We start from the raw sequence: 26561 nt of genomic DNA, 5'->3' as shown, positions 1-26561 counted from the left end.
GTGTTATGAAAGAGGAGTCCCAGATGAACTTGCTTAAGAACAAAGAGCTTCTTCCAAACAAATCCAAAACATACAAGACAGAACCACCACCACCTCAGATTTGCATAGACTTACGGATATTTAATGCCAGCATCAACAGGTCTACAACCCTCCTCATTTCCAGTTAACAATGTAAAGAGGTCTTAACGCAAACGTGAGGTAAATATTCACTTCAAGACTCCTTTCCATTGCCAGTAGTGTTTAAGGATTTCAGGAGAAGCCTGACCGTAGCCTGGGACAGAAGAACGGACGTGCATTTCCATATCTTTATGGAACTCAAGTATTTATAACACTTCTGCAGCATCAGAACTGGATAAAATCTGCTTCATAAAGTAGGCAAAGACTACTGCAATCTGCGTTCTTTGAAGTTGCTCAACTATTATTTTCAATCGATGGCAAACAGAAGTTAAACAGTCTTGAACAAACAGGTGCTATTTAACACAGAAGCATCAGAATGGTTATGGTAAACTTACTGGCCAAAGGAAAAGCAGAATTGCAAACTAGAACTCTGCCTTTTGGACTTTTCTGTTTAAATGGTCTGAACTACCTGCACAGCCTGCTGCAGGGAGCTGCTTTGGCAGGGGGAGTTGGACTCGATCTCTAGGGATCCCTTCCAACCCCTTCAATTTGGTTTGATTCTGTGAAGGTCAGATACTTATCTCTTCACCAGGTTGTTGTTGTATTTGAACAAAGCCATTCCCCCTGTATGATCTGCTTAATTATATAAACACAATGGGGGTGGCAGAGAGAGGGGAAGGATCGAGGAATTATTAAATTTGAAACATGAGGGAATTGGCCCTTCATGTCACTCAGGTACCACATTATGAAGAATTGAGATGTTTTAAGAGACCTTCCTGGCACAGAACATTGATTTGCATTACATAAATACCCACTATGACAAGAAGTAAGGTTTGTCAACGATGCAGAAGGATTTACATGAACTTGGACACACTGAAAGAAATCTTGTTTGTTGTTTCACATCTTCATTCCATTTTAGACAGCTGATTCCCTCTGTGATGTTGTGGGCTAAGAACATGGCTAGAATCTGAATTTCAGCACCACCATCTGTTTCATTCTTTACTTCCAACAGACTTTCAGCTCTGAACTTTTGACGTCCACGTATAAATTTAATTGTAACTTCCAAAATGTCTGTTATTCCCATCATCAAACTGCAATGATTTGTAGTTAGCATACAGTCCAGTAATTACACATTTTATTTTTGACAGCCTCCAGTTTGGCAGTAATGCTTGACTCTGCTGTAACACACTGGTTTGTTTTTTCACTTCATAGTGGCATGGCACCACACTTCCACTTACTGAGTTGCCTTAAAAATACAGACATGGATATTAATTACAACGCTCCCAATGCACTTAAGGTTTTCACTGAAGAGGAGCTTAAATGCAGGAAGATTATTTAATGATATCTGTCAGACTGTGGACCTCGTGAGGACAAAAGAGGATCTTCAAATAGGAGGATATCAAAACTAGACTTTTGGCAATATAGAAGGTGTGTAGTCCATGTAGTTCTGTCATAAGCTCTAAAAATACTCTTATTTAATAAGTTTTTCTTCCGTAAGACCAGATAATACATGTAATTAGTAGAAGTCCAGGGGTCAGAATCTTCATTAATTATTCTCTATGAGCTTTTTTTTTTGGCTTTTCTTCGTAGGATTCTCCATATTCATTCACTCTGCTCTTATCCACAGGATAAAGCCTGGCAGGGAAAAGACAAAATAGAACTTGTTACCTGTAAGTCATCGGTCTGCTACCTGAAGGGCATTTACGCAGTTCTCTACTATTCCATTTTAAAACAGAATTCCTTTTTTGTCGTATTTTCAGTTTTCATTTTGGGCCTAAAAGTATGACAATCTTGAAGATGAGCTACAGAAACACCAGATACTATGAATAAATGAACTGTCTCATAACTGGGCCTGTTAAGAGACATGGCAGCTCCCCTTAAAGCTTAGCGGGAACATTTCTCAAGAAATCCAAGATACTTCTCCAATTTGAACCCAGGACTTAGCTCCTTCAGAAGTTGCTGAGTTTTTAATTTCTAGGAAAAAAAAAAAAACACCTTGCAAAAAGACCTATTTTACTACTCCTACATGTGATCACATAAACCTAACACTGAAGTCTGCATTTACCACTCTGGTACAACACAAACTTAGCTTAAAATTACTGTTTCTTCAGATAAGTATTTGTCCTTGGGAAGGACAAATACACTTTCTGTCATTTATCTTAGACAGGACAGTTGGAAAAAACTCTTTACTATGAGGGAACAGGTTGTCCAGAGAGGCTGTGAATGCCCCCTGCCAGAAGTATAGAAGGCCAGGCTGGAAGGGGCTGTGAGCAGCCTGGTCTAGAGAGAGATGTCCCTGCCTATAGCAGGGGACTGCAACTGCATGATCTTAAGGGTCCCATCCAACCCAAACCATTCCAGGATTCTATGAACTTATAATAATTTAATGACTACTGCATATAGTCTTCTTTTTCATGTGATTTTAGTCGATGAATATTAAACATGCCAGGTACTCAACTCACATGAGAATACACCAGATAACTTGTGTTTGGAAGCTAAATAAATACAAAAACAGAGCAGGGAAATTCCTTATCGAAAAATAACATTCATTACTATCCTGAAGAGCAACTAGAGAAGCATGCCTCCAGGTACAGAAGTTAGTTTCTACACCTCTGCAAGGGTTACAAGTTCAGATGTCCCAAGTAGGTTTGCAAACAGAAGCGTAAGAATTTCTTCTTATCTTACTTCAGGACTTCATCTCTCAGGTTAATTTAATTCTTTTCAACATGCAAATGCGTAACTATCTACCAAAAGGTGGACTGTTTTGGGAAGTTGGGGGGAAAGGGCTAAGTTCAGAAAAGAATTCTGAGTACTGTGAGAATTTCTTACTGTTAGCATGCTAAAAAAGCTCCAGGACTACTGTCAGTCACACAGAGATGCTTTTTCTCCTCCTATTTGTACTGAGATCTCCTTTTCAGGATCCCCCGTGTTATATTTCCGTTTGCTTGATAGATACATGACCACTGCTACGAAGACATTCTCAATACTAACATGATACAAAAATTCTGCTTGCAGTCTATCCCAGATTGCTTTGTAGTTATTGTACCAATGTCAAGTGTTGTAAAAACTCTCAGGAATATTGAAAAAAAGGCATACCATCTTTGGTAGAGATAGACCAGGAACACAACATCATCGCGAAAGCATGCCAGCCGGTGAGATGTTGGCATAGTGATAATAAAAGCAAATATATCATCAATAAAGGTGTTGAATGCCTACAAATAACAGAACACTTCAGTTAGCTATGAAGAAAGAAATTCATACAAAATGAAGCAACAAGTTCATACAAAGCTACAGGAAGCAAGCTTGCTATTGATCTTCAGGAGCTACACATTTTTCATTTCATATTTATAACAACATTTAAAGGTGATGCTGAAAAACTACTGCAAACTTAGTGCTTTAAAAAAAAATCATACTGTTTACTTAACTATAGTTAAATTAAAAAGGATATAGGTCTCAGCATGAGCCGGCAGTGTGCTCTTGCAGTCCAGAAGGCCAAATGTATCCTGGGTTGCATCAAGAGAAACATGACCAGCTGGTCAAGGGATGTGATGTTGCCCCTCTACTCTGCTCTTGTGTGACCCCACCTGGAGTACTGCATCCAGCTCTGTGTCCCCAACACAAGAAGGACATGGAGTTGTTGGAGCACGTTCAGAGGAGGGCCACAGAGATGAACAGAGGGCTTTAGGGAAATGGCTTTAAACTGGAAGAGGGTAGGCTCAGACTAGATATCAGGAAGAAATTCTTTGCTGTGAGGGTGGTGAGACACTGGAACAGGTTGCCCGGTGAGTGAATGAATGAATGCCAGGCTGGATGGGGCTTTGAGCAGCCTGGTCTAGAGGGAGGTGTTGGAACTACACCATCTTAAAGGTCCCTTCCAACCAAACCATTCCATGCTACTGTTTCAGGTAAGTGGAAGTATCACTGTATAAGAAGAAAAACGTGTATTCAACTTCAGCAAAATTTTCAAAAGACACTGACAAAAAAAATGTACTCAAACTCTTTACTCAAATGATTTAAGATTTACAAAATGTCATAGCTCACTTTCATTTTCTGTGGGTAAATTGAAACTTTTCTAAGAACTTACTCATTTATTGCTCTTAAGAGCATTAACTTGGCAGCCCTGGGGATATTTTAAAACATTTTCAGTGCCTTCCTGGAAGCAAACATCCATCCCTTATCCGAGATGCAATTTTCTACACCATTTCAGCTCAACTAGACATACTCTAGGCTCAGTTTCTGAAGCGATTATGAAATATTTATTACTTTTTCCTCAGTGATAAAATTTAAATACATTTGCTGGGAAAGCAACGCAGAGATGCTCTGAACAAAGATAATAAGCAAAGATAACATTATTTCAACACAGAAGGCAAAAGAAGAGAAGAGTGAGGCAACGCCTGTGGATCTGTTTCTAGTCTATGGAGAAGACTAGAAATCATTTCTTAACAGTGTACCAGTTTTAGTGCTCGGTGCAATAAGCTCACTAAAAACATCTGGGAAACCAATTCAGCAAAGAACATTTACTGCTGGGTTAGCAAACAACCTCCTTACAATGGCTTCTCCTTTTGTTATTAGAAAGTTGCTATTGTGGCTTCACTGTGCATGAATCCATGCCATAAGAAGGGAAGAAAAAGAATTACTCTTGAAAATTAAACTACTGTTTGTATTATGGGACAAAGCATGAGAAGAACAGTGGGGTGTTGGACAGGAAGAAGTTCTTATTAGTTCCAACAGGAAAGCTCCTTCTGGCAAGTCAAAACTAATCCATCAATCCAAAGTGCTCAAAGAATACGTATGACGCTTCTCAAGTCTGTGCAAAGATCAGTCATGGAAAAAAAAAACTTGGCTAGTTGGAAAATGAGGCCTTTCCAAGTTAACTCCCAAATGAGTGATCCTGTGAAGATGAAAGGAAGAAAAAGCTAAAGGTTTCATCCTCCTTTGGGCATTTATACAGTCCTCAAAAATCATGGAAATTGAATATGTTAAGGCAGTTCACATAATAGTACTTAGTCTAGCTGGTTTTCTTTTGAGATTATTTCATCTGAAGGTATGCCTCATTAAAGTACAAAGGATATGAATGTAAAGCTACAGAAAGCAAAAACTTAAGATTTTTGCCAGCCATCCGTAGCAAAAAAAAAAAAAAATAAAATTGAACTTTAAAGAAAAAAATGCTAATTCTGGGGGGGGGGGGGGGGGGCAAAGAAAGAAAAAAAAAACAACACCAAAAAACAAACAGGATCACACACAGAAGAGAGCAAGCAACTTTAAATATCCGCTAGGAAATAGCCCAAGAAGATGAATCTAACTGAAAACACTCTTTTCTACATATACTCAAGCTTCATTGTAGTAGTTGCTGACCTCTCTTAACAGCAGCCATATAAATGCTCTAAGACAAGGCTATTCAGCAGCAAAATTCTGCTATGGATCCTTCTTCTTTAATGCTGTCCCTGCATCCTACTGCCCTTTAACTGCTGATATCTCTTTTCAGGTCCTGTATTCCACCACCAACACAAAACTGTGAAATTATTTCCCTACACCATTTTTTCTGTTTCATTAAAGGCATTAATTTATCTACTCTGGGTTTGAAAAATTAGGTGTGAATTTTTATTTTTTGGACTGATTTCTGCACAGAAAGCTACTTAGTTGCTATTATCTATACTCCAATCTGTTTTTCCCAGATGGCTTATTATTCCTTAAATATAAAACACCAGAAATTTGGGCTGTTGATCTAGGCTCACAGGAATGGAAAAATATGAAAGGCACTTCATTTTAAGACTTCATTTCTTTTTATCACACATTATCTTTTCAGAACCGGACAGAGCATCTTGAGCAGCTTTCCTTTTTTGCTTTATCAAAGTATTAAATTGAACATCAATTCAATTGCAAGACCAACATTCTTACACACCTAAGACAGGTGACAGCAGAAAAAAGCAACGTTACCCACGTCCAAATTTGGATGAGATTCTCTTTATAGGAAAGTCATTATGAGAAATGGTTATCTTTTCCCTTACAGGACAGCTGCAAACAAATTTGGTTTTACAGGCAGTTTAGTTCTTGAAACAAAAAGAAAAGCACTCACAGCCTTAAGCTAAATAATACTTAGTTGTTTTTCTCAGAAAATCGTTTTCAAAATGACAGAACCGTTCTTAAAATTAGAGCTTTACTTACTTTGTATGTGAAAGCCTTCCAGGGTAAGTGTGCAACAGATTTCATCTAGAATGAAAAAAATGTCTCATTTGTATTAAAGCCTGGAAGAAGACACTAGAACATTTGCCTTTTATTGCTTTCACTCTCACCTTGTAATTTACAAACAGCTGGGGCAGCATAAACAGGAAACCAAAAGCATACACTCCTGAAGATAAAATACAGAAAACTTAACAGACAAAAGCAGAATAGAAGTATTCTTTCACAATTTGCACATTTTTCTAATGAGAAGCTACATTTAATCCTTTTCTTTCAGTTTTGCTTGGTTCTCCTTTCTCACTGCGATAATTTGTGAACCTATGTTCAAGTTACTGTTGTGCTCTATCACACTGATCCAGGTGATACCAGCCATTTTCTGTTTTTGAGTCTCTGCCTCCAGTGGAAGAAGTATGAATAACAAAAAGAAGAAAGGACTCACCATTGACAAAGCTGTTAATGAGCCAGGAGTACCAGCTACAAACAAACAAGGGAATCCAGTTACTTCCTCACCTTAACCTAAAATATATACCTGCCATACATCCTCTACGCAGCAGTACTCTGACAAATCTGAGAAGTGCATCTGTTGAGAACTACTTTACACACAAATGAAACGCCTCACATCTCCCCTTCAAACGGAAGGGCTCCAGAGAAGCTGCTGTCAAGCTGATGCTTGACATCCAACAGTTCTGGAGGGCTTTAGTAAGTGCTTTTATACCATTTGAGAACAGCCTGAGGCTTCAGCACCTCACCCGAGGTCAGGCAATACTGCACTGAGCCCTGTCACTATTTTAACACTGTATCCTCAGTGTTAAGGAGGCACTTAAGGCACTGCAAAGACTTCACAGATCACAGGCGACAAACATTGTTCAGTGCAAAGCCCTGCAGCAAGCACTTAAAGAGAAAAAGGAGTAAACACAAGAAATCTACCTTTTTCTCTCCTTACATCTAACAGCCCCTCCCCACAGATGTTCAGTGGAGCTCCAACATTAGTAACGTTACAGATGATTCAACGGTACAAATTCCATACTTCTGCTTGCAACAGTAGACAGCAGAGAGAGAGCTGTTCTGTCTGCTGTGGCCAGAGCAGCTAATACTTGCAATGATCAGATTGCATTACTTAAAACATCACGTTTCCTCACGTAGAGATTTAGCAGTGATCAAGATTCTGCAACTTGCTTTACCTCAACTTACAACTCAGAACACCTGGGTTACACCTTATAACTCAGAATATACCACTTTGCAGCAGTGAAATAAAGAGTTTTGCATAAGAACCAGACATTTTAAATGCCGTATATTTATTAACTCGTGAGACAAGAACGCTTTGAAGAAGCTGTTGTTCTAATAGCAAAGAAACAGCCTCAACTTTTGGTACAAGTGTTACAGCATGTACAGACAGCACAGAAGATTTTTCTCACATTATTTTAAGGTTTTTCTCGCTCCCCCCACTCCCCTTCTGGGCCTACAGACTACGAAAATAGCCTGCACAGCCAACACCAAGCTTGTGTTTGAAGACTTTTTTCCTAGAGCAAAGTCTCATGGCTATCTACTCATCTGTATTACGCTCCATGCACATCTACAGTTCCTAGCTTCTAAGTGGCACAAACAGAACTAAGTGATCTCTGTATCCCATCATCTCCAAATAATTCACACAGAAAAGAATGGGCGATGTTTCAACCTTTTATAAGATCCTTTATAGATTTATAGTACCTTTTGTATTTGACATTCAGCAAGGAGTAAGCTGCACCTCCGATACACAGTGGATAGAGTAAATACGACAGGTATTTCATAGCCTAAAGGACAAGGAAAATAATTTGTCAGTTCACATTTTATATACAGCAGACTCTTCATGGCATCATCTGGAAGACAGCCTTGACATCTTTTTCCTGAACATCTTTTCCTATTTCTAACCATCTACTATTATTTCTAGAATGCTTCAGTTCAAGAGATCCTGAAAATTCCAGTGCTTGGTTGAGACTATCAAAAATCTCAGCACAAAAGCTGCAGGATACAGTATGAAGTCGTTTAAGAGTAGCTAACAGCATCTGATTCATAGATTAACGTCATAACTTCTAAATCTTTCCAGTACAGAAAGCAGATGGTGTTCCTCAAATCTGATGAGATTTATCTGAGACCTGATGAGCTTTACAGGACAAGTTTCTGGAAAGATGCTTTGTGTTATTGGTGCAGACATATTAATTGGTAGGCAAAGTTTTTTAACTTGTGTCATTTAGTTTGACATCCTGAGTACAGATCCCAGTTTCTTCAAACAAAATTCAGCTAACAAAGAACTCCCTTGCTACTTCATAAATGATCAGAATGAATCTTCACCATCTGATCTTTTGTATGATGATGATCTCCTTAACAAGCATGAGGGGATGGAACACACACTTGCAGCAATAAGAGCGAAAGAGCAGACCATATATGTAGACCTTTATAGATCAGAAGTCAAGGACTCCCTCTTACCTGGGTATCGTATTCCTCAGTTTTCTTTTCAGAATCATTGGATGCACCGAACTGCAATAAACATAAAATGTACCATCAAGATAAAACTGGGGGGGGGAAGGGTCAACTCTCTAGAGATTGAAAATGCAAACTAATTTGCTTGTACAGGCAGCAAGGTAACAGTTCAAAGACCTTATCAGTTCTTCTGTGCAACAGTCATACAAATGCCCTGTTCAGTCTGCTACACATAGCAGCAGCACAGCCAAAAGGTTTCGTGTTTTCCTTCACGTTTTACACATCCAGGACTTCTTTGCTCAGGAAATATGGCTGAAACAGCTCACAAAGCAAAGCAGAGCCACGTGACAAACAGTCTGGCAGTTAGAGGGAGCATTTATTAAAAACAATAACCATTTCACGTCCGAAGACATCAGGTATGGATCACCTCCAATTCAATGTTCACCAACTGGCTCACTAATAATTTTCTCAAGGTTAAAGGTTAAATTCTTCTATAATTAGTAGTATTTTTAAAGCAGCATTTTCACCAGAATAACAAATGGTCCAACAATGCCACTGTTGAAAATACTGTTCAGCTGCCTTTAGGCAAAAGATCAACATTCAGCAAGTGACAAGACAACTTCCAAAGTGGAACTACTTTGCAAACACTGACATTTTAAAAGAAAAATGTATGATGAACTGGTTGATGAACAAGTTGTTGTTTTCAGCATGTAGATGCTTTTAAATGCCAGTATGAGTACTAACCCATTTCTGCTTACAGACTGAAATAATATTAACAAGATTGGTAGCCAATTCAGCCAGCTGTGTTCCTGCAGTCTTATAAAAACATCGATGTCTTATTAAAGCTAACACATTTCTTCAAACATTTTTAAAGGAGCAAAGCTACAGTCTTCCAACAGAACAAAAGCCCACCCAGTTCTTAAAAAAATAGACGCCTAAGATTAGAGAATAGTTTCTCCTGCCAACAAAAGGAGCTATTTAAATGCAGGCTGTCCTTTAATCAAAGGAATCTTTTCCTGGAATACCAGGAGCCAATTAGAACTTTGAAAGAGACTACATTCATGTCAAAAAAATGGAACTATACCTGCATTTATTTTAACCCTTGCTGACACCACAAGTCCTGCAGTCTCCAGACTTAAAGTTCTTACCCAGAGGACTTGTAAAACACTTGTCCTGTTCCTACAGCAGCCACAGCTTCCATTAGTTCTGCAATAGGGAAGTTACGCCTACAGCTTCATGAAAAATTCAGTTCCTTAGTTTACTTCAAAATGCCAGTTAAGGGTCTTGCCAACACAGCAGGCAAGAGCACAGTTCACCTGCTTACGGTTCAACAGCACTGAGGGGAATTCTGAGGCTTCTCACATCATAATATATACAAATTGCTGCTGCTTCCACCAAATTAATCAAAGAAGTTCTTACATTTGAACCGATTTATTCTGCCGCTTCATTCAGTTATCCATAAGAGATCTTCACATGATTGAAAGTCATGTGTCACAGTACCCTGCAGATACCATTAAGGAGGCAGAAAGCTCAAGAATGTAAACCACAGAAGTGTCTACTGTACCTGAATTTTGGGTTGTATGCCTTGCCACTTAATTGTCATTTTCAAAGCCTTCTTTACTTTCCAGAGCTGTGATTAACAAAAACAAAATGTGTACGTAAGGGTTTACCCAAGGGAATTTATGCAAGATTCAGATAATCAGAATCAAGATCCTAGAATACCTATTTTAAGCACCCACTGCATAAAGCAGCAATAATCTGATTTCAGCACACTGCCTGCGTGTTGATACAAACCAAATGCTGTGTGCCTTGACAAGTACAGCGATGAGAAACTGCACTATTAGGTCCCCATATCAGTTGAGGTACTGTAAATGAAATAACAGAGTCCTTTCAGGACATCTAGACTGCAGTGCCTCTGTGGAATCAGCTGCTCAGCACCAGCGTGCATCTCAAGGCAGGATTTTAAAGCATCCTCCAGCAAACCCCTATTAAGCAAGTTTTTACATAGCACCGCTGTTCAAAGTCTTCACAGAAGCTTAATTAAGTCTTATACACTAAGTTTTAAGGATCACCTGGTGACTTTGCATTTGTGTCTGCAACTACAACAGTTATGTAGTCAAAAATTCCACACAGGAGTCCCAGATTTATTTTTAAATATGGAGAAACGGTTAGATCTGCAAACAACACTAGGTAGAGAGATCTTTCCTTCCCGATAGGGCCAACTTTGTGCTTCACTGCACCTCAGTGAGCTCCTTAAGAGCACCTGCAGCCCACTGCCTGGTGGGAAGCCATCAGTGATGGGACAGGATGGGGCCTCGGCACAGCTCTACGCTTGGTTTCCACAATATCAGCTGACACATCCCAGAAAACACCAATACTCCCAAGTTTAGATACTTGATAAAGGGACACAGCAGTGTCTCTTTGGTAACTACTTCAGCAACACTTTCCTACAACAAGCTATGAAATACTCTGCTAAGCAATCCTGGAAGATTCCAGGCACAGGTGATGGACACTGCTGAGAATGCCACTACTTGGTTCTAGAGCTTTACCAACTCACCTCAATCACAGCACCAATGCCTGCTGGGATCAGTACCAGTAAACTCGTTTGTTCATCCAAAAGGAAAAGAAATATTACTACAGTACTAAAGCACCGCCAAAGCACTAGATGGAAAAAAAAAACAGAAGGCTTATTAATATTTAGGTGAGCACTCGAGAGGATGGAAGACTGCTGGCCCATTTACTGTAACTCTGTTCTAAGCAGTTTAAGCATGAACCTCAAAACATGAACTTGTATACACCTTGACAGATCAAACATCTATACATCACATTTGTGATGCATAGACACAGGCAGACAGAATAAAAAGACAACTAAGGAAAAAAACTTTTAAATGAAATCTTTATCACACAAGATAGAAGGAAAACCAGCAATTCAACACTGTATATTAGTACTATTACGAACTAAGCTCCTGAAAGCTGCAAGGCTGTGAGGTAATGACAGTTCTTGAACCTCATACAACTCCTTTCAAGCTTGCAAATCTTAAGAACTACATTTTAGATTAATTTTTCAGGTTTTCTAAATCCTGAAGGCTTCTCAACTTCTATCAAGCAATTCTCTGATTAGCCTAAGCAGGGACAGAAAAAGGGAAGAGTTACAACACACTGAGACATCAATTACACTGTGCCACTTCAGAGTAACTGCCTGACACTCTTCCCTTAGGACAAGAAAGATACAGGCAGAAATGTAACTAAGGTTTGCTAAAGGGAGAACAAAACCATCAGTTACTGGAGAATAAGGACTGGTATTTAACAGTACACTGGAAAACCCTTTGTCACTCACGTCTTTCAAGTTAGACTTTACTCAACTATTTAACTGGCAATTAAAACTCGAATTGAAAATTTTCTGTCATTTTGGATTTTTATGGACATTTTTGTCTGCATCTACCACACGTACTATAAATTCTGCCTTACTTTTTCCTGGCATTGATATTGCTCACATGTTCTCACCATTAGGGTAATTACACATTACACCTCAGAGGTCAGGTGCCTTCAGGCTTTTCATTCCCGTTTATAATCACAATGGACAATCTATTAGAAAAACAGTATCAATGCCACACACAAGGCTGGGGAGCGCAAAATCTCAAGTGAATGTGGCTGCCTGGTACCTTCATCTGTCTCTGGGAAGGCTTGACATGATGTCAGACCACTGTTCCTCTCACCCTTCCAACATCCTACTCAGTTCAACCCCCACACTGTGCTAACAAAGTTAGAACTGGCCTGCTCACTACTTTCTTATGCACAAAAGAAACTAGTTTTGCCATCTTGGATGAAACTACAAAGTTTCAATTTCAAGTAAGAATAAAAGCACACAGTATATATCACGTTATACAACACACACACCACTTTGCATGCCGAGCCATACCTGCTTTTGTAGACATCCCAATCATGCTCCTCTTTTTCTTCCAAAAACTGATGTCATTTTTAAATGCAAGGAAGTCAAAGAGAAGCTGCAAACAGCAAGAACAACGCTCATTTTCTTAACACGGGCACTAATTAAACACTGCCAACTGAACTGTTAAAAATCCACTAAAGAACTAAAAATTAGAGCAAATAAAAGCTGAAAACTGTTTTAAAAGCCCAGGCTCCGATAGCAGTGTGAAATGATAGGAGGAACTGTAGGTACTGCTTCTACTCAAATGCTGCACAGCACTGCATCTTACAAAGGAATTTAGTGGCCATGCAGAGGACAAAGAAGTAAATACCTGCAGGAATTGTTCAGCTCTTTAACAGACCAGGGAAAGCAACACTAAATTAGATAAGCACTTTGTACTGGACTGATAGTTTAGACTTGGATAGCACCAAACGTTTAAAAAAAATCCTACAATACTGCAGGTTAGGTTTTCTCTGTATTTCAGCTTGAAACTTCAGGGACATTTTAGCATTAAATTTATAAGTAATTAATGTTTTTTTCAGTGTTTTTAGTATCTTTACTCTGTACATTTTTTCAGTCTGTTCTGTACACATTCACTGTCTTATTTTTTAAGAAGCACAGATGCAATAAATTCTTACAGTACACAAAAGAAAAAAAAAGTCAGAAAAACAAATCCCAGCCCACTGACATCTTACTGTCTGATAAACAGAATGAAAAACAGAAGAGTCGTATTGTCGTATATGGCTTTCAAATCCAATTAATTTCATGTAACGCAAGTATAAAAGAAACATAACATGCTCAACAAGTTCTCTCTCCCAGAAGACAGAAACTGTATTGCATGGAACTGTAGACATCAAAGACACTCAAAGTAGAACTATGACATCTAAAAACACTGTTCACTGAAACAAAGATTTATATTTAAACCAAGTCACACCCAGTACTGAACTGAATAACTATGCCTAGAACTACAAGCCCTGCAATTTACGGTAACATATCTTTCAAAGCTGACATAAATTTCTGCAGGGGTTAGAAGCCAAAGATTCAAACTCTGTTGGTTTGAGTCCATATAATACCTTATTGGTACCATTAGTGCTGCAGCTATACTACTGCAGCAATAGCCTTGTGATAACTTGACTCAGCAGAAAGCTTGAACCACTGTTGACAGGCAGTTAACTCTTGGATCTCTAGTTGAACTCCAACTAAAAAAAGTGGTAACGAATTTAAACGTTTTATATTTCAGTCAAGATTACTACTTAACTGTTGTAGTAGGCCTGGACGAGTCCTATTGCATCACATCATGATGCCTTTTGTCCATGCCTACTACAACACTGAGCACATAGTTACTGATTCCAAGAACAGTTCTCAGTAAATAAAAGAGCTGAAGTGCAAACACCTCCCCCCTTTCTTTTCCCTTATATTCTGTAATACCTGAAATCCAAAGTTATTCCACTTACATGGAACGCTGCTACAAAGAATGTCAAAGCCAGAAAGTACAGGTTAGTATCGACGAAAATTCCTTTTACTTCATCTGCATCCTTTTCTGAAAATCCTAAGAGAAAGAAGCAGTAGACAGTTAACTGCTGTTATGCTTGTCTCATCTGAAAGGAATCTTTATTTCACCTTCATGTATTTTGGTAACGAAATGTAAACCCAAAACAAGATGGCAGCTTTATTGGTAAAACCTAAATCCACATATTTTTTGGCTAGTTATTAGACTAGCCTAAAACAGAGCCCATCAGTTAAAAGCAGACAGATGCAACTTTACCATGTTGCACAACTACAAAGCCTAGCTGAACAGCTAAGACACAAATGGCAAGACACAGGAGGTCATTCTGGTGCAAGGAGGAAGAATAAAGATTATTCAACTTTGCCCGGAACTTGTCCATCCTAAACAGGAAAAGTGAGCTCCACAGTAAAAATAAAAATAAAAAAAGAGGAAAATAGTACACTGTGCAAGACAACAACACTGTGGTGAGGAGGGGGTGGGCCTCTTCTCCCTGATAAATAATGACAGGACGAGAGGGAATGGCCACAAGTTGCGCTGGGGAAGATTTAGATTAGACCTGAGGAAACATTTTTTCTCTGAAAGAGTGGTCAGGCACTGGAATGGCCTGCCTAGGGAGGTGGTTGAGGCACCATCCCTAGCGCTGCTCAAGAAGCGTTTAGATGATGTGCTAAGGGATTTGATTTAGTAGCTTAGTGAGTAGGGATGGTGATAGGAGGATGGTTGGACTAGATGATCTTGTAGGTCCTTTCCAACCTAATGTATCTATGAACCTATGAACAAAGGTCAGTGAGAAACTTCACATACATAGCATTAAAAACCCGGGAGAAAGGATTAGGCATCAAATCTTTTGATGGCCCCTGCAGAATTAACTTGGAAGCTTCTCCTTGATAAAAATCCTCCAAAAATCACAAGCTGTAAGCCAAGAATGTATTCCCCACTGTCTCATGAAATCAGAAAAGGAGGAATGCTTTTTACTTCTTTAAATACTGGACAACCATTAATTCAAAGAGAGCTGCCCGTGATAAACACAGCTGCCCAGAATGAAGGACTGCATTTTCCAAGTGACAGCTATAGCAATCCTTCGAACTTTTTCAGTCAGCGTAAAGATACCTTTCTCGATGTAGCAGTCTCAGTCCCCATGATTGAAGTCTAAACTTCTCAGAGAAAACTGAGCATTGTCAGCAGCTCTCATAACACAGATTATCAAATTATTTGCAAATAAGTGCCATTCTGCCTCACTTCAAAGTGAGATGGCTATTGTGACCTAGCAACTGGCTACTCAAAACTGCAATGTTAGATCCTCACAAGCCAAGGAGCTTGTCTTACATTTAGACTTCTGTACAGTCTATACAAAGTAGGAATTAAATACAGAGCATGCTAAAGTTCAAGCCTCTAAATCATGGTTGGCTTTCACTTCTCAGTTGATCTATATTACCTTACTAATTCATAACTGAAGTACTTTACCTGAGGAAAAGTGAGAGGCAAGTCAGTTCTGAAGTAGCAGTAGTAGTTTGGTCAGAACCACAATTTTTTCCAGACTCTCAGCTCAATCCCAAAGTCTTTTTGCTATGCTTGCCTGCGTTTTGCCATGGGTATATACGGTTAGAGTGACTAGCTCCATTTAGCTTATATTTTAACTTACCTAGCTTTTCCACTCTGTGGATAACAGAAGAATAGCGTGACCAAAATGCTCTCAATTGTGGCCATTTATGCTTTCACAATTGAACTGTCTAAATAAAATTGAAAATTTCACTTCTGTCCTCGATTCCTATCGCACCAACATTTTGTTTCCACCTTCCCTTATTACATAAAGCAATATAAGATTTAAAGCATTAAGCCTTTTTACCAGCTAACCAGAAAACACCGCCTCCTTTGTACTTGGAGGAAAGACTTTTTGTTTGTGCAGTTTTTAGCTAGAGTCATTAAAGATGAAAACATACCAAACTGCTGGAGGGAGTACACAGCATCCTGCATGTGAATCCAGAATCGGAGTTTTCCAAGAGATATTTTGTCATATGACACTGTAAGAGGTAGCTCTGTCGTTGAACGATTTATCACCTGTATTTCAGAATAGAAATGGCTTCTTTTCAACAGAAGGAAAACTGCAACAACCACTTTCACTCACACTTTTGAAACTGAAGAATTATTACATCACATTATGATTTAATCACACAACTTTAAGTCTGACGTCTTAAAGGCTTGAAATCTTTGAGAGTGGTTTGTTTTTGCTTTTTCCCCCCAAGACATGCAAAATGATCAGTTTGCTTTCAAGTTCTTACAGCAACCTCACTGTTCCTGTATACAAAAGCCCTTGAAGTTTACATGAAGTACCCTCTGCTGTTCTGGGAGTGAGAACAGTGTCCTTAAAGTAATTCACCATTCTGATACTTCTTCTATGAATGCATGAGAAGATTATGCTAAGCTAGAAGATGCATACACACAAAAATCATATTCTGAAAGACATAGCCAGATCTTTACTAAACTGAGGATGTTTCTGACATAAATGGTTATAACAACTCATAACAAAACAATGGTGGCAAAGCAAGATGCTGCTGCCTGCTCAGAAAGGTGAAAACAACACAGCTAAAGCTAGGTAAGATACTCTGCCTGTAAAGGATGGCAGATAGGGTGCCGCAAATAAGTTTAGTTTAATTCTCCTGTCTTACCTGCATTTTAACTAGGAGAGTTATCTAGGGCATCCTTAAGTTGAAAAAAGTATTAAATTACTATAGGTATTTCTCCATATGAATGGTGTGTAGGGTGAAGGCTCTGACTGAACAGTACCCAAACAGTAAAATGAAGATATATATTTTTGTATATTTTTGGACAGTTTATCCAGATGGTATGAAGACATCCAATAAATTAGGAAGGGCTCACCTTTCTCCAAAGGTTGAGGCTCACCTGGAACTCCACACAGGAGGGATCACCAACAAGAGATCCTTCCTCAGTGGTGGTCAGCCCTTAAATTGGGGTCTGGGAGAGGTGGAGGCAGACTCCACCCCTTCTGGTCACACAGTGCATTGCCTTCACCTGTGCTCCTGAGGGTGACTCAGTGCTCACCTCAGGCATAGAGGCATAATCAAAGTAAACAAAAGATCAGTAGGATGAAGTCTTTCTTACCGAACAACTAGAAGTCTACAAGTGCTGATTCAACTTAGCTGAGGTATGATGCTTGTTTGGCCTATGAAAACTAAAGTTTCCAAACCTATGCAGTATAATCAGTTACTGAAGTAAGGCCTCAAAATATCACCTATTACTTGTAGCACTCAATCAGTACTAAAAAACAGTGGATGAACAGAGCAAACAAGATCAGCAGTTTGAATTTTAATCTGTTCACTAATTGAGAGCCCTGTGCTCACAGAACTATAGAATATCCTTAGCTGGAAGGGACCCACAAGGATCAAGTCCAACCAGCTCCTAACTCCATACAGGACCACCCAAAGACCAAATCCTATGTCTGAGAGCACTGGATAAATGCTCCTTGAATTTCACCAGCTTGGAGCTGTGACCACAGCACTGGGGAGCCTCTTCCAGTGCCTCACCACTCTCCAGAGAATAACCTTTTCTTAACACCCAACCTGACCCTCCTCTAATGCAGTTACATGTCACTCCTTTGGTCCTGTCACTGTCACCAAGGAGATCAGCACCTGCCCTACTGCTCCCCTCCTGAAGAAGCTATAGGCCCACCATCAGGCCTCCTCTTAGTCTCCTCTTCTCTGGATTGAGAGCAAGCGACCTCTGCCACTCTTAATACCTCCTGCCTTTAGATCCTTCAGCATCTTTGCAGACCTCCTTTGGACACTCCATAAGTTTCATACAACTGCACCCAGCACCTGAAGTGATACAATGAAATGCTGACCTCACTCCACACATACGCCTCCTTCATTCTTTGCTCTTCTTCACATACCCCTTGTTAACTCAAGGTGTGCATACTACATAGCCAGACTTTTTGTAGGGTTTGTCAGCAGTTTGGCCCACAACTGACTGAGAAATTACAGAAGCCAGCGTTGAAGAGGAAATTTGCTTGTTTTAACAGATCAGTCTTTGCAGCACTTCTCAAGATCTCCAATCACTTTACGGCAGCACATTACAATTGCACTGACCAATGTATGTGACAACTGTAGGAATGCTGGTGTAGGGAACCTGCTTTGGCAGGGAGTTGGACTTGATGATCTCTAGAGGTCCCTTCCAACCCCTATGATTCTGCAATTCTGTAATGCTATTAACACATGAAAATGGTCAGGTTATTTGTAAGCAGAGTACACAACCAGTTGGAACATACCAAACTTAGCAGCGAGCTGTGTTAAGAAACTCAATACAAAGGACAGTGACTGCTGATTAAGACATTACAAGCGTAACTAAAGAAATATTGGCCAGACCTACCTGCTACCAAGGTTTGTAACTGAAATGCTCAGGAGTTTCTCAAGCAATCTTGCAACAGGCATCCTTAAATAACATTCTCCCAAGATCCAGGAGAAAAATTCTTTGCCTAAGCTAAAGTTTACGATTTGGAAAGACAATCTACAAGGCCTACAGAAAGTTTACATCTACCAGGACTCCTGCTTAGAAGATGCAGAATACAGACACTGTCATTTAATAGGTGATAGCTGGTCTCCACACTCTGGTACCACCAACATTCAGTATGCTTATTTTCCCAGAAGATAACAGAAGCAGCACTGGGACACTGACACAACTTCATTGACCAGTTTAGGGAGTCAGACTGCTCAAACGTGACTGCTCCCACCACAGCTGATGCTGTAGTTTCCTCCTTATCCATAAGGCAGAAACAACGGAACACAACCATCTTTTGGCAGAACTCCTGGAAGAGTGCTTGGCAATGTTTCTGCAAGGGCAGGGAGTTTCAAAACCCACATTCAGACCCTATGGCTGACCATTAAGTTAATCAACCGGCATTGGTAGAATCCTTTAGTAACTTTAAAACAGATTTTCATTACAGTAAGCCTGTGAAGAAAATTTTAGAATTAGAACAATATTTAAGATTACTATTAAAATTATTAAATGTAATCAAAGGCATTCTGTTACTCACCATTAAATCTTTCACTCTGTTGCTTAGCTGATCAATAAATAATATTGGAAGGTAATGCACTGTCTTCCCCAACTGAATCCTAGGATGTTTAAACATTTTATGACTATAGTGATCTAAAAAACTCTTTTATTCAAAGTTAGCACTCAATCAGCACTTTCAGATCTACACATACAGGTATTTCCCACCACCTTTCCAAGTACATCACTCTCTAGCACACACCAAGAAGCAACTGCTAGCCTAGAGTCTCCCCTTGAGAGATGCCTGTAAGAGTAGCATGCATTTCATATTGTTCTTTTCAGTTTATTTTTACGTTTTAGTAGAAACAGTAAGCAAAAAAGAATGAAAGGCAAATGAAATCAGCTGTGATGATACTGAAGCTGTCGCACCAACAAGGGTGGTGGAAATTTAAGTTTGTCTTAAATTTCCCAGACTCTGCTAACAACTCCTTCTGGATTTAAGAGGATACTTGTAGAAAAAGGCATTGACATAGGACAGCACCAGCCAACACAGCTCTATTTATTCGCTTAATACTGGAAGCAATTTAAGCAAGCTGCAAACAGAAGCTACTGCCTGCCTAAAAGCTGACTTTTTTTTTTTTTGAGGAAAATACTAAAAAGACAATGTACAACAAAACACTGACCAAGTAAAATAAAGCAAGCCAGAGAGAGGGAAAAAAAGATGGGATATAGGAGAACAGCTGTGCTACTTAAGCACTCGCTGTTTAAGATAACCTGCACGCAAAGGATAACTGTCAAGGTCAAGAGTCAGCTGCTTTAGGGACTGGAAGTATGATTTGAGAACAAAAGGGCACGAAGCCTGATGCAGCATTTTACCTGTATCTTTGTAGTCCCGTTGTGTGTTACCATGGTATCCCCCATACAAAAAGATATTTTAAACTCTTAACTGCCCAGGATCAAGATATTTCCAATAAGGTTTTGAAGCATGTAGTATCTTAATCACTACTGAAGCACAGGTATTAAAGTGTGTCCATTCTTGTCTCTTAAGCTCGAATTTAAGTAAAAAAATACTAAAAGATGACTTTTGCAGAAAAGAATTTTTACATTTTTATTAACAACTCTATCAAAATTAAGTGGTTAACTTACATTTTCATGTAACGGTGAACATCAGCAGGGAGGGATGATCCATCAAACACAAAATCTTCCACCATGACATTTAAGGTTAACCTTGATCTCCAGTGAGAGACAGGCTCATCTAGAGCACTGGTCTGTTTTTCCGCTTCAATGTGCTTTAAAAATACAATAAACATACACACTTACTACTTAACCACACAGAATTCTGAAAGGATAATATCCTAAATCACAGACAACTATGGAATCATAAGCTGTATCACAAAAGAGATGTTAAGAAACTTGAATTTAACCAGAACAAGTATTTTGCTCAAATATGGTAGCACAAATGTAAAGGCCCACTGTAATTTGAACAACTTCAGTGCTCATTCACATGGCCCAGTTCATTAACAGTGAATATTCCTCCAATGTATTTTAATGCCTTAGGCATCTGCATGCGTTGAAAACACTCAAACATGAAGATAGTACAGCACTTGGATATGACTTCCAAACAGACAAAAGGATGATCAACTGTACTCATTTTGGGGAGTAAAGAGATGGGACTACTTGGATTGAACTTCTGAGCCTCCAAATACTGTGTAAAGCTGTGCTGAATCAGACGAAGACTTGAGCTTTCAGATGTCCAAGGTATTCTACTTGCTTTTCCTGGGATGAATATCATCTAATGTGACTTTTTAATGCTGCACTCTAGCTTCAATTCCTTTTCAATTTTATTCTAACAGGGTTTAGAAACAGCACTGACAGCTACATCTATATTTCAGATTCCAAAGGATTCTCTAACTCCTCTTGAGTACGAGGTACAGCATCATAAGTACTTCATTAAATATTCTTATTTTTTTCCATCTGACGAATAATTGTAAGATAGTATTTGCAAAGAGATATTACTATTCTCTTGAAATGAAACAGAAAGTAAGAACATTCTATAGGAAAAGAAGCACTACATTTTGGTCACTCACCAATGTCAAAGTTTAGTTTGTATCTTTTTTGCAAAAGCAAAGCACATTACTTCACACGAATCTGATTCACTATCCAAAACAGCATAACTCTGTTACAGAACAATACACTATTTCTACCAAAAGCAATGAACCCTTAAAAAGTAATCAACATTAATTAGGGAAATGCTTTAATATCAACCAGTGTAACAGTGGGCTCTGTATTTGCTGGCTAAAAGGCCTGCTTTCAGTGTATGAGCTGACAACTGAGAAGAAAGGGGGGGGGTTGCCTTTGTTTTGTTTTTGTCTTTAAATATCCCCATTACTCTACAGATGCAAGCACAGCAGATGCTAACACTACAAGCGTCTACAAAAGAAATGCATTTTCTTTCCCCACTTGTCCTCCTACAGGTGGAAAATCCACCTACCTGTGTGGTTGACTCTCCAGTGAGCAAATTAATCTCTTCTGGTTTAGGGACCATGTACGTGGTCAGAGGGCTTACTATATGCACCTGCTTACCATCATGCCAAGGCAAAATGCCTGCATGATGAAGAAAGATATATGCATATAATGTGCCATTATTTCGAGTTTTCTTTGGTACAGAGACATTCACTGTCCTAAAATACAAAATAAGGACATTATGAGATGACACGTTGAAATATGAAGCTGTTACAGATAGGGATCACTGAAGATCTTACGATGTTCTGAAAGTAAGCAAGAAAATGCACCCCTCATTAAAATGCCCTAAAGAGCCATGGCTGGGTGGGATCAATACACACACTCCAATGTTATCACAGCATCTGCATTACCACGTTTTGCTATTAAGATACTTTAATCTTTGTTCAGCATATCCTTCCTTAAACGAGACAACGGGAATGCATCATCAGTTCTGACATTTCCCCCTGCCAATAATGGTGCACTGTACAAATTATGCTAGGACTTGGAGAGAATAACCTTCCAGGTGCTGAGTACGTTCAGAGATTGTATGCACGATAAAAAAGAATAAGGGAAAAAAATAAAAATCAAAGCCAAGCACTTTACCTTCTCAGCTATAACGTGCTGAACACAGAACTCTGTAGAGCCTCAAGCCATGAATTCACTCTCATTGCATTTGCTAAGAAAGCATCCTTACCAGTTTGGTTTTTTTTCCCCTCTGGATACTTTCAGTGGCAGAGCAAGACCATGTTGGTTAAACAGCCTGATTTTAAAATCTGACAGAGAATATTAAGATTAATGTTACCCAAATCACAGAAGTTCACCTTTTTTTATTATTAAAAAGGCTGAACGAGGAAGAGCTGGGATAGATCTGTGTGAAGAGAGTGAAAAACAACTGCTTCAAACGACAAAATTGAGGCAGCAAACGTAAAGCATAAAGGCAGTTTGAGCCATTATAAGCACCTCTTTATAATTAAAGAGCACACTCAGAAATTTGTCTAAGGTTAAGATCTCAGCGGTAACATCCCTTCAAAAGATCTTGAAACCCTAAAGCACCAGAAAAGTTTTACTTCTATGATCGTTAGCACTGAAACAGTTAAATACAAGCATGTTGTTACAGCACAAGGAAAGGTAACACTGAATGACTTCCAGGTTCCATCTGAAGCCACAGCTGTTAAGAAAAGAAATCATGTAGCTGCTAGACCTGCATATGTTATTAGAGGATGGCCTCAAACATTCCCAGGCACGCTGACTTTGGATTTTCACTATGGAAAGCCATTGTTATTATCATAAGCAAAGTATGCTACTGCAAAACTGTGTATGTAGCAGACAACAGTACAGTGACATAAATTAACCAATGTTTTAATGATCCAGCACAACTAGCAAGGTATTTAGAGTGGGATCTGAAAAACTACTGCAGACAATTCTGTACAGAGTTCAAGGTCTGTAAAATATACACGAGAGAAGCAAGCACTTCTGTATTTGCAGCTTTGCTCAGAGGGGATTTCTTTCTTGCAACCATGAGGTGACTGTTCACTGTGGAGCTTCTGGAGTGGATCCAGAGGAGGGCCACTAAGACGACCAATGGGCTGCAGCACCTCTTGGGCTGAGAGAGCTGAGGCTGTTTTGCCTGGAGAAGGCTCAGGGGAGATGTGCTGTTGGCCATCCAATACTTATAGGAAGCTTATATGCCGGAAGGAAATCAATTTTTTACATGGGCAGATAGCAACAGAACAAGGAACAATGGTTTTAAACTAAAGCAGGGGAGATTTAGGTAAGATTCCAGAGGGAAATTTTTCACCAAGGGCAGTGAGGTGCTATCACAGCTGCCCAGAGAATCTGTGGGCACCCCATCCCTGGAGCAGTTTAAGGCCAGGCTGGATAGGGCCCTGGGCAGTTGAGCTCGGGGGGACAGCCCTGCCCATAGCACGGGGCTGGAACTAGATGGTCTTTGAGGCCTCTTCCAGCCCAAGCCATTCTATAATGAATGTAAAAAGTCCAAGAGCCTTCTTACTGGTGCTACATGAACTCACCAAGTCCAGCATGGCAGGCACTGCGCTGTCATTCACAAAATATTTTAGGAACTTTTAATTAAGGAAAAAGTACATACTTTTAAATACTTTTTTTTATGAACCTATAACAACACCTTGTCCTCAGCTTCAAAGCTGATGTCCAATTCACATCTTCCTTCCTTGATCACTGCCTCTATAGTTAGCATTTTATAAATACAAGTGCAGACAAAGAAGACCGTGCAAGAATAGCTTCAATCCAAAACTAAAGAATGAAAGAATAATTCTATTCCTCCAACAACACTGTCACGAACAGTCGACCTACTTATTTTGTATGCATTTGGATTCACGTGACTGTTATTTAGCCCACAAACCGCAAAAAGAAAACAACAGGTCACACTTCTCGGACGTACCTTTCAAATTTGGACTCGATGTCGAAATCCTCCACGTTCAAAACCAGATCGATATTACTCTCCGCACCGATGTTGGACCGCGTGGTGGTATAGACGCTCAACTGCAACGGAGGACACAGCAAAGGGGAATCACGGAACAGAAGCGCTAAGCTCGCCCGTCGGCACGCTCGGAGCGGAGATCCGTAGTAACGCAAGCGCACTGTTCGTAGCCTCACCTCCCGCTCGGCCCCGCCACCTCAGCGCCCGGGCCCAGCCCGGCCCCGCCGCTCACCTGCAGCTTGGGCCGCCGCGCCAGGTAGGGCCAGACGCAGGCGGCCGACCCGCCCTCAGGGCAAGGCCGCGTGTAGACGATGCCGTACATGACCCAGCACGTGTGAGCCACGTACACGGCGAACACTCCCACCGCCAGAGCGGTGAACGAGCTGCGGCTCAGCATCGCGCCCACGGCCAGCCCCAGCCCCAGCCCCGCCGCCGCCGCCGCCGCCCGCGCATCCCCTCCTCGCAGCCGCCCCGCCCGGCTGCCCGTCACTTCCGGCGGAAGCGGCCGCTGGACTTCCCGCCGCGCCCCATCGCGTAGTGACTGAAGCGTGGGGCGGCCTCGAGGAGGCGTGAATGGCGCGCGCAGGGAGCTGGGCTGTGAACGTAGGTCGTGTGGCGAGCGCTTCTAACTCGCCTCGGCTCAGAGCTCCAGGCAGCAGCGCTGTGCCCCAGCAGTGAGGAGCGGTGGCACAGCGGGGACCGTCCTACAGGACTGCAACAAAGCGACACTGCAGGCAGCAAGGGCTGCCTGAGTCCATTACTGCGGGAAGCACGGCGCTTGGAAACAGCGTGAAGATGGCTATCAGACACTCTTGCTGTGCCTGCCTTCTTAAGAACAGTCCTAGGACATTATGGGATCACCAAGCTTGGAAAAGATAACTGTTTGTATTAAGAAGTCTCATTTCAAATATTTGATCTTTTTTTCTTAAACAGGCATTTGCTGTCATCCACAGAAGTTTACTCTTTCATGCAAACCCTGCATTACTAAGCTGACTCCAAAGAGTCATTACTCAAAGCCTACAGAAACACCATGAATGGAAAGTAGTGACTAAGAAAAAGTATCGACAAGTCTCCACCTGAAATCTTTGCATTATGAAGAATGTGTCATTACTGTTAAACTTCACCACTGTTTTACTCATTCTTAATTCACCTTTATCCGCTGGACCTCATCACAGCTTTTTCCTTCTGCTAGGCACTTCTCATACGTGTAATAAATGAAGTGTCAGATCACTTCTTGACTGTTTCCTGGGTAATTCAAATTGGCCAGAGCTACTTTGGTCTAACTTAGACGTATTTGTCCTCCACAGGCCTCTAGCACCCCGGTTTTTTCACATCTTTCAGTGTTCTTGTTTAAGACATACAATAGAATTGGATTCATCCATGGGATGGGGTGGGGTCAGAGGGGAAAACAACCTATCAACCAAAAGACACAGAAACCACCAGTGAAACCAAGTAACACGCCTCCAACTCTACAGAATGACCAACCAACCCACCAGTCATATCAGAAAACCTTAAAGCCCTGTATTTCTTACTCTGAGGTGTCAGGTAAATGCTATTCTCCTCCTGCACACACACTGCCACAACACTCAGGGCCTACATCAGTTAGGTGCATCTAAACATGTGTGAACTTAATTTTATTCAGCTACGACTGCGTCCTTTAGCTTATTACAATCCTTGCTGTAGGTCAAAAACACGCATAAGTAAAAAAAAATCCAAAGGAAACAGAACATTTTCTCCTTCATTTTTAATTTGGCTTCACGATGAAAACTCAGTTTACAAGCCAGTAATAAGGAAAACGTCCAGTCGGGCAGAACGAGCCATGATTGTACGCTGCACATCAACACTTGGAGTGTATCATTTGGTTCCCTTCCAGCAGATCACACAACTTACAGTATAGGTGAAGCTCCTACGTCATTGCTGTTTCGCTCAGTTAGTTCATCACACGCCACAGTCCGTTTCAACCTGCCAGGCAACTCACGAGAAAAAATAATGCTCAAGTTGAGGTATTTCCTTTAAGGATTTACTGATAGCGGAAATTCGGAGGTAATGTTAAACCATAGAGTTTTAAACATTGAAAAATGTACAAAACCGAGTTCATTTTTTAGAAAATATCATCCCTAGTCTTCCATGCACATTAATAAAAAATATAAAAAATCAAAGTTGTTGCACTGAAGCTATACTTCACGTCCTGCCAAAAGTATTTCCATGTCTGGAACCACAGACTACAATCGTCTTTAGTACAGTACTTGCTTTTGCTTTTCAGCTACGAAGTATAGCCAGTTCAGTGCAAAGACAGCCTATATACACCATACCTTCGGAGCCATAGGAGGGAAATATACAGCACAAAAATGCAATCAGGTTATTATTCTTACTGAGTAGCACTTGATATTGTTACAGATTTACACTGT

General features: G+C 40.2%; 1 protein-coding gene across 1 annotated transcript; it reads right to left on the bottom strand.

The window, feature by feature from the left end:
* Positions 1-99: 99 nt before the first annotated feature.
* On the bottom strand, positions 100-24567 carry CLPTM1L (CLPTM1 like). The gene is made up of 17 exons (XM_065753584.1): positions 24386-24567; positions 24115-24215; positions 21685-21874; positions 20340-20482; positions 19237-19315; positions 16130-16247; positions 14137-14231; positions 12674-12758; positions 11312-11415; positions 10319-10384; positions 8761-8811; positions 8005-8087; positions 6737-6771; positions 6411-6466; positions 6283-6327; positions 3214-3329; positions 100-1752 (listed from the first exon to the last, which is right to left on the bottom strand). Exons 1-17 carry the CDS (start codon positions 24548-24550, stop codon positions 1668-1670), a joined length of 1617 nt encoding a protein of 538 aa, XP_065609656.1. The 5' UTR covers positions 24551-24567; the 3' UTR covers positions 100-1667.
* Positions 24568-26561: the final 1994 nt, after the last annotated feature.

This window comes from Cyrtonyx montezumae, unplaced genomic scaffold (assembly GCF_038088225.1).
Source record: "Cyrtonyx montezumae isolate F1298 unplaced genomic scaffold, pur_monq_1.0 scaffold_8, whole genome shotgun sequence".
NCBI classification, from domain to species: domain Eukaryota; kingdom Metazoa; phylum Chordata; class Aves; order Galliformes; family Odontophoridae; genus Cyrtonyx; species Cyrtonyx montezumae.
Note: the sequence above shows the minus strand (reverse complement) of the source record. Positions and strands in the feature narration are given on the sequence as shown.

Bases quoted from the DNA above. Each gene is read 5' to 3' on its own strand.
- CLPTM1L (XM_065753584.1), bottom strand. From the start codon at position 24,550: ATGCTGAGCCGCAGCTCGTTCACCGCTCTGGCGGTGGGAGTGTTCGCC. The intron at 19,316-20,339 runs GTAAGTTAACCA...TAAACATCCTAG, and splicing joins GTTCACCGTTACATGAAAAT to GATTCAGTTGGGGAAGACAG. The intron at 6,467-6,736 runs GTGAGTCCTTTC...TTTTATCTTCAG, and splicing joins CATTAACAGCTTTGTCAATG to GAGTGTATGCTTTTGGTTTC.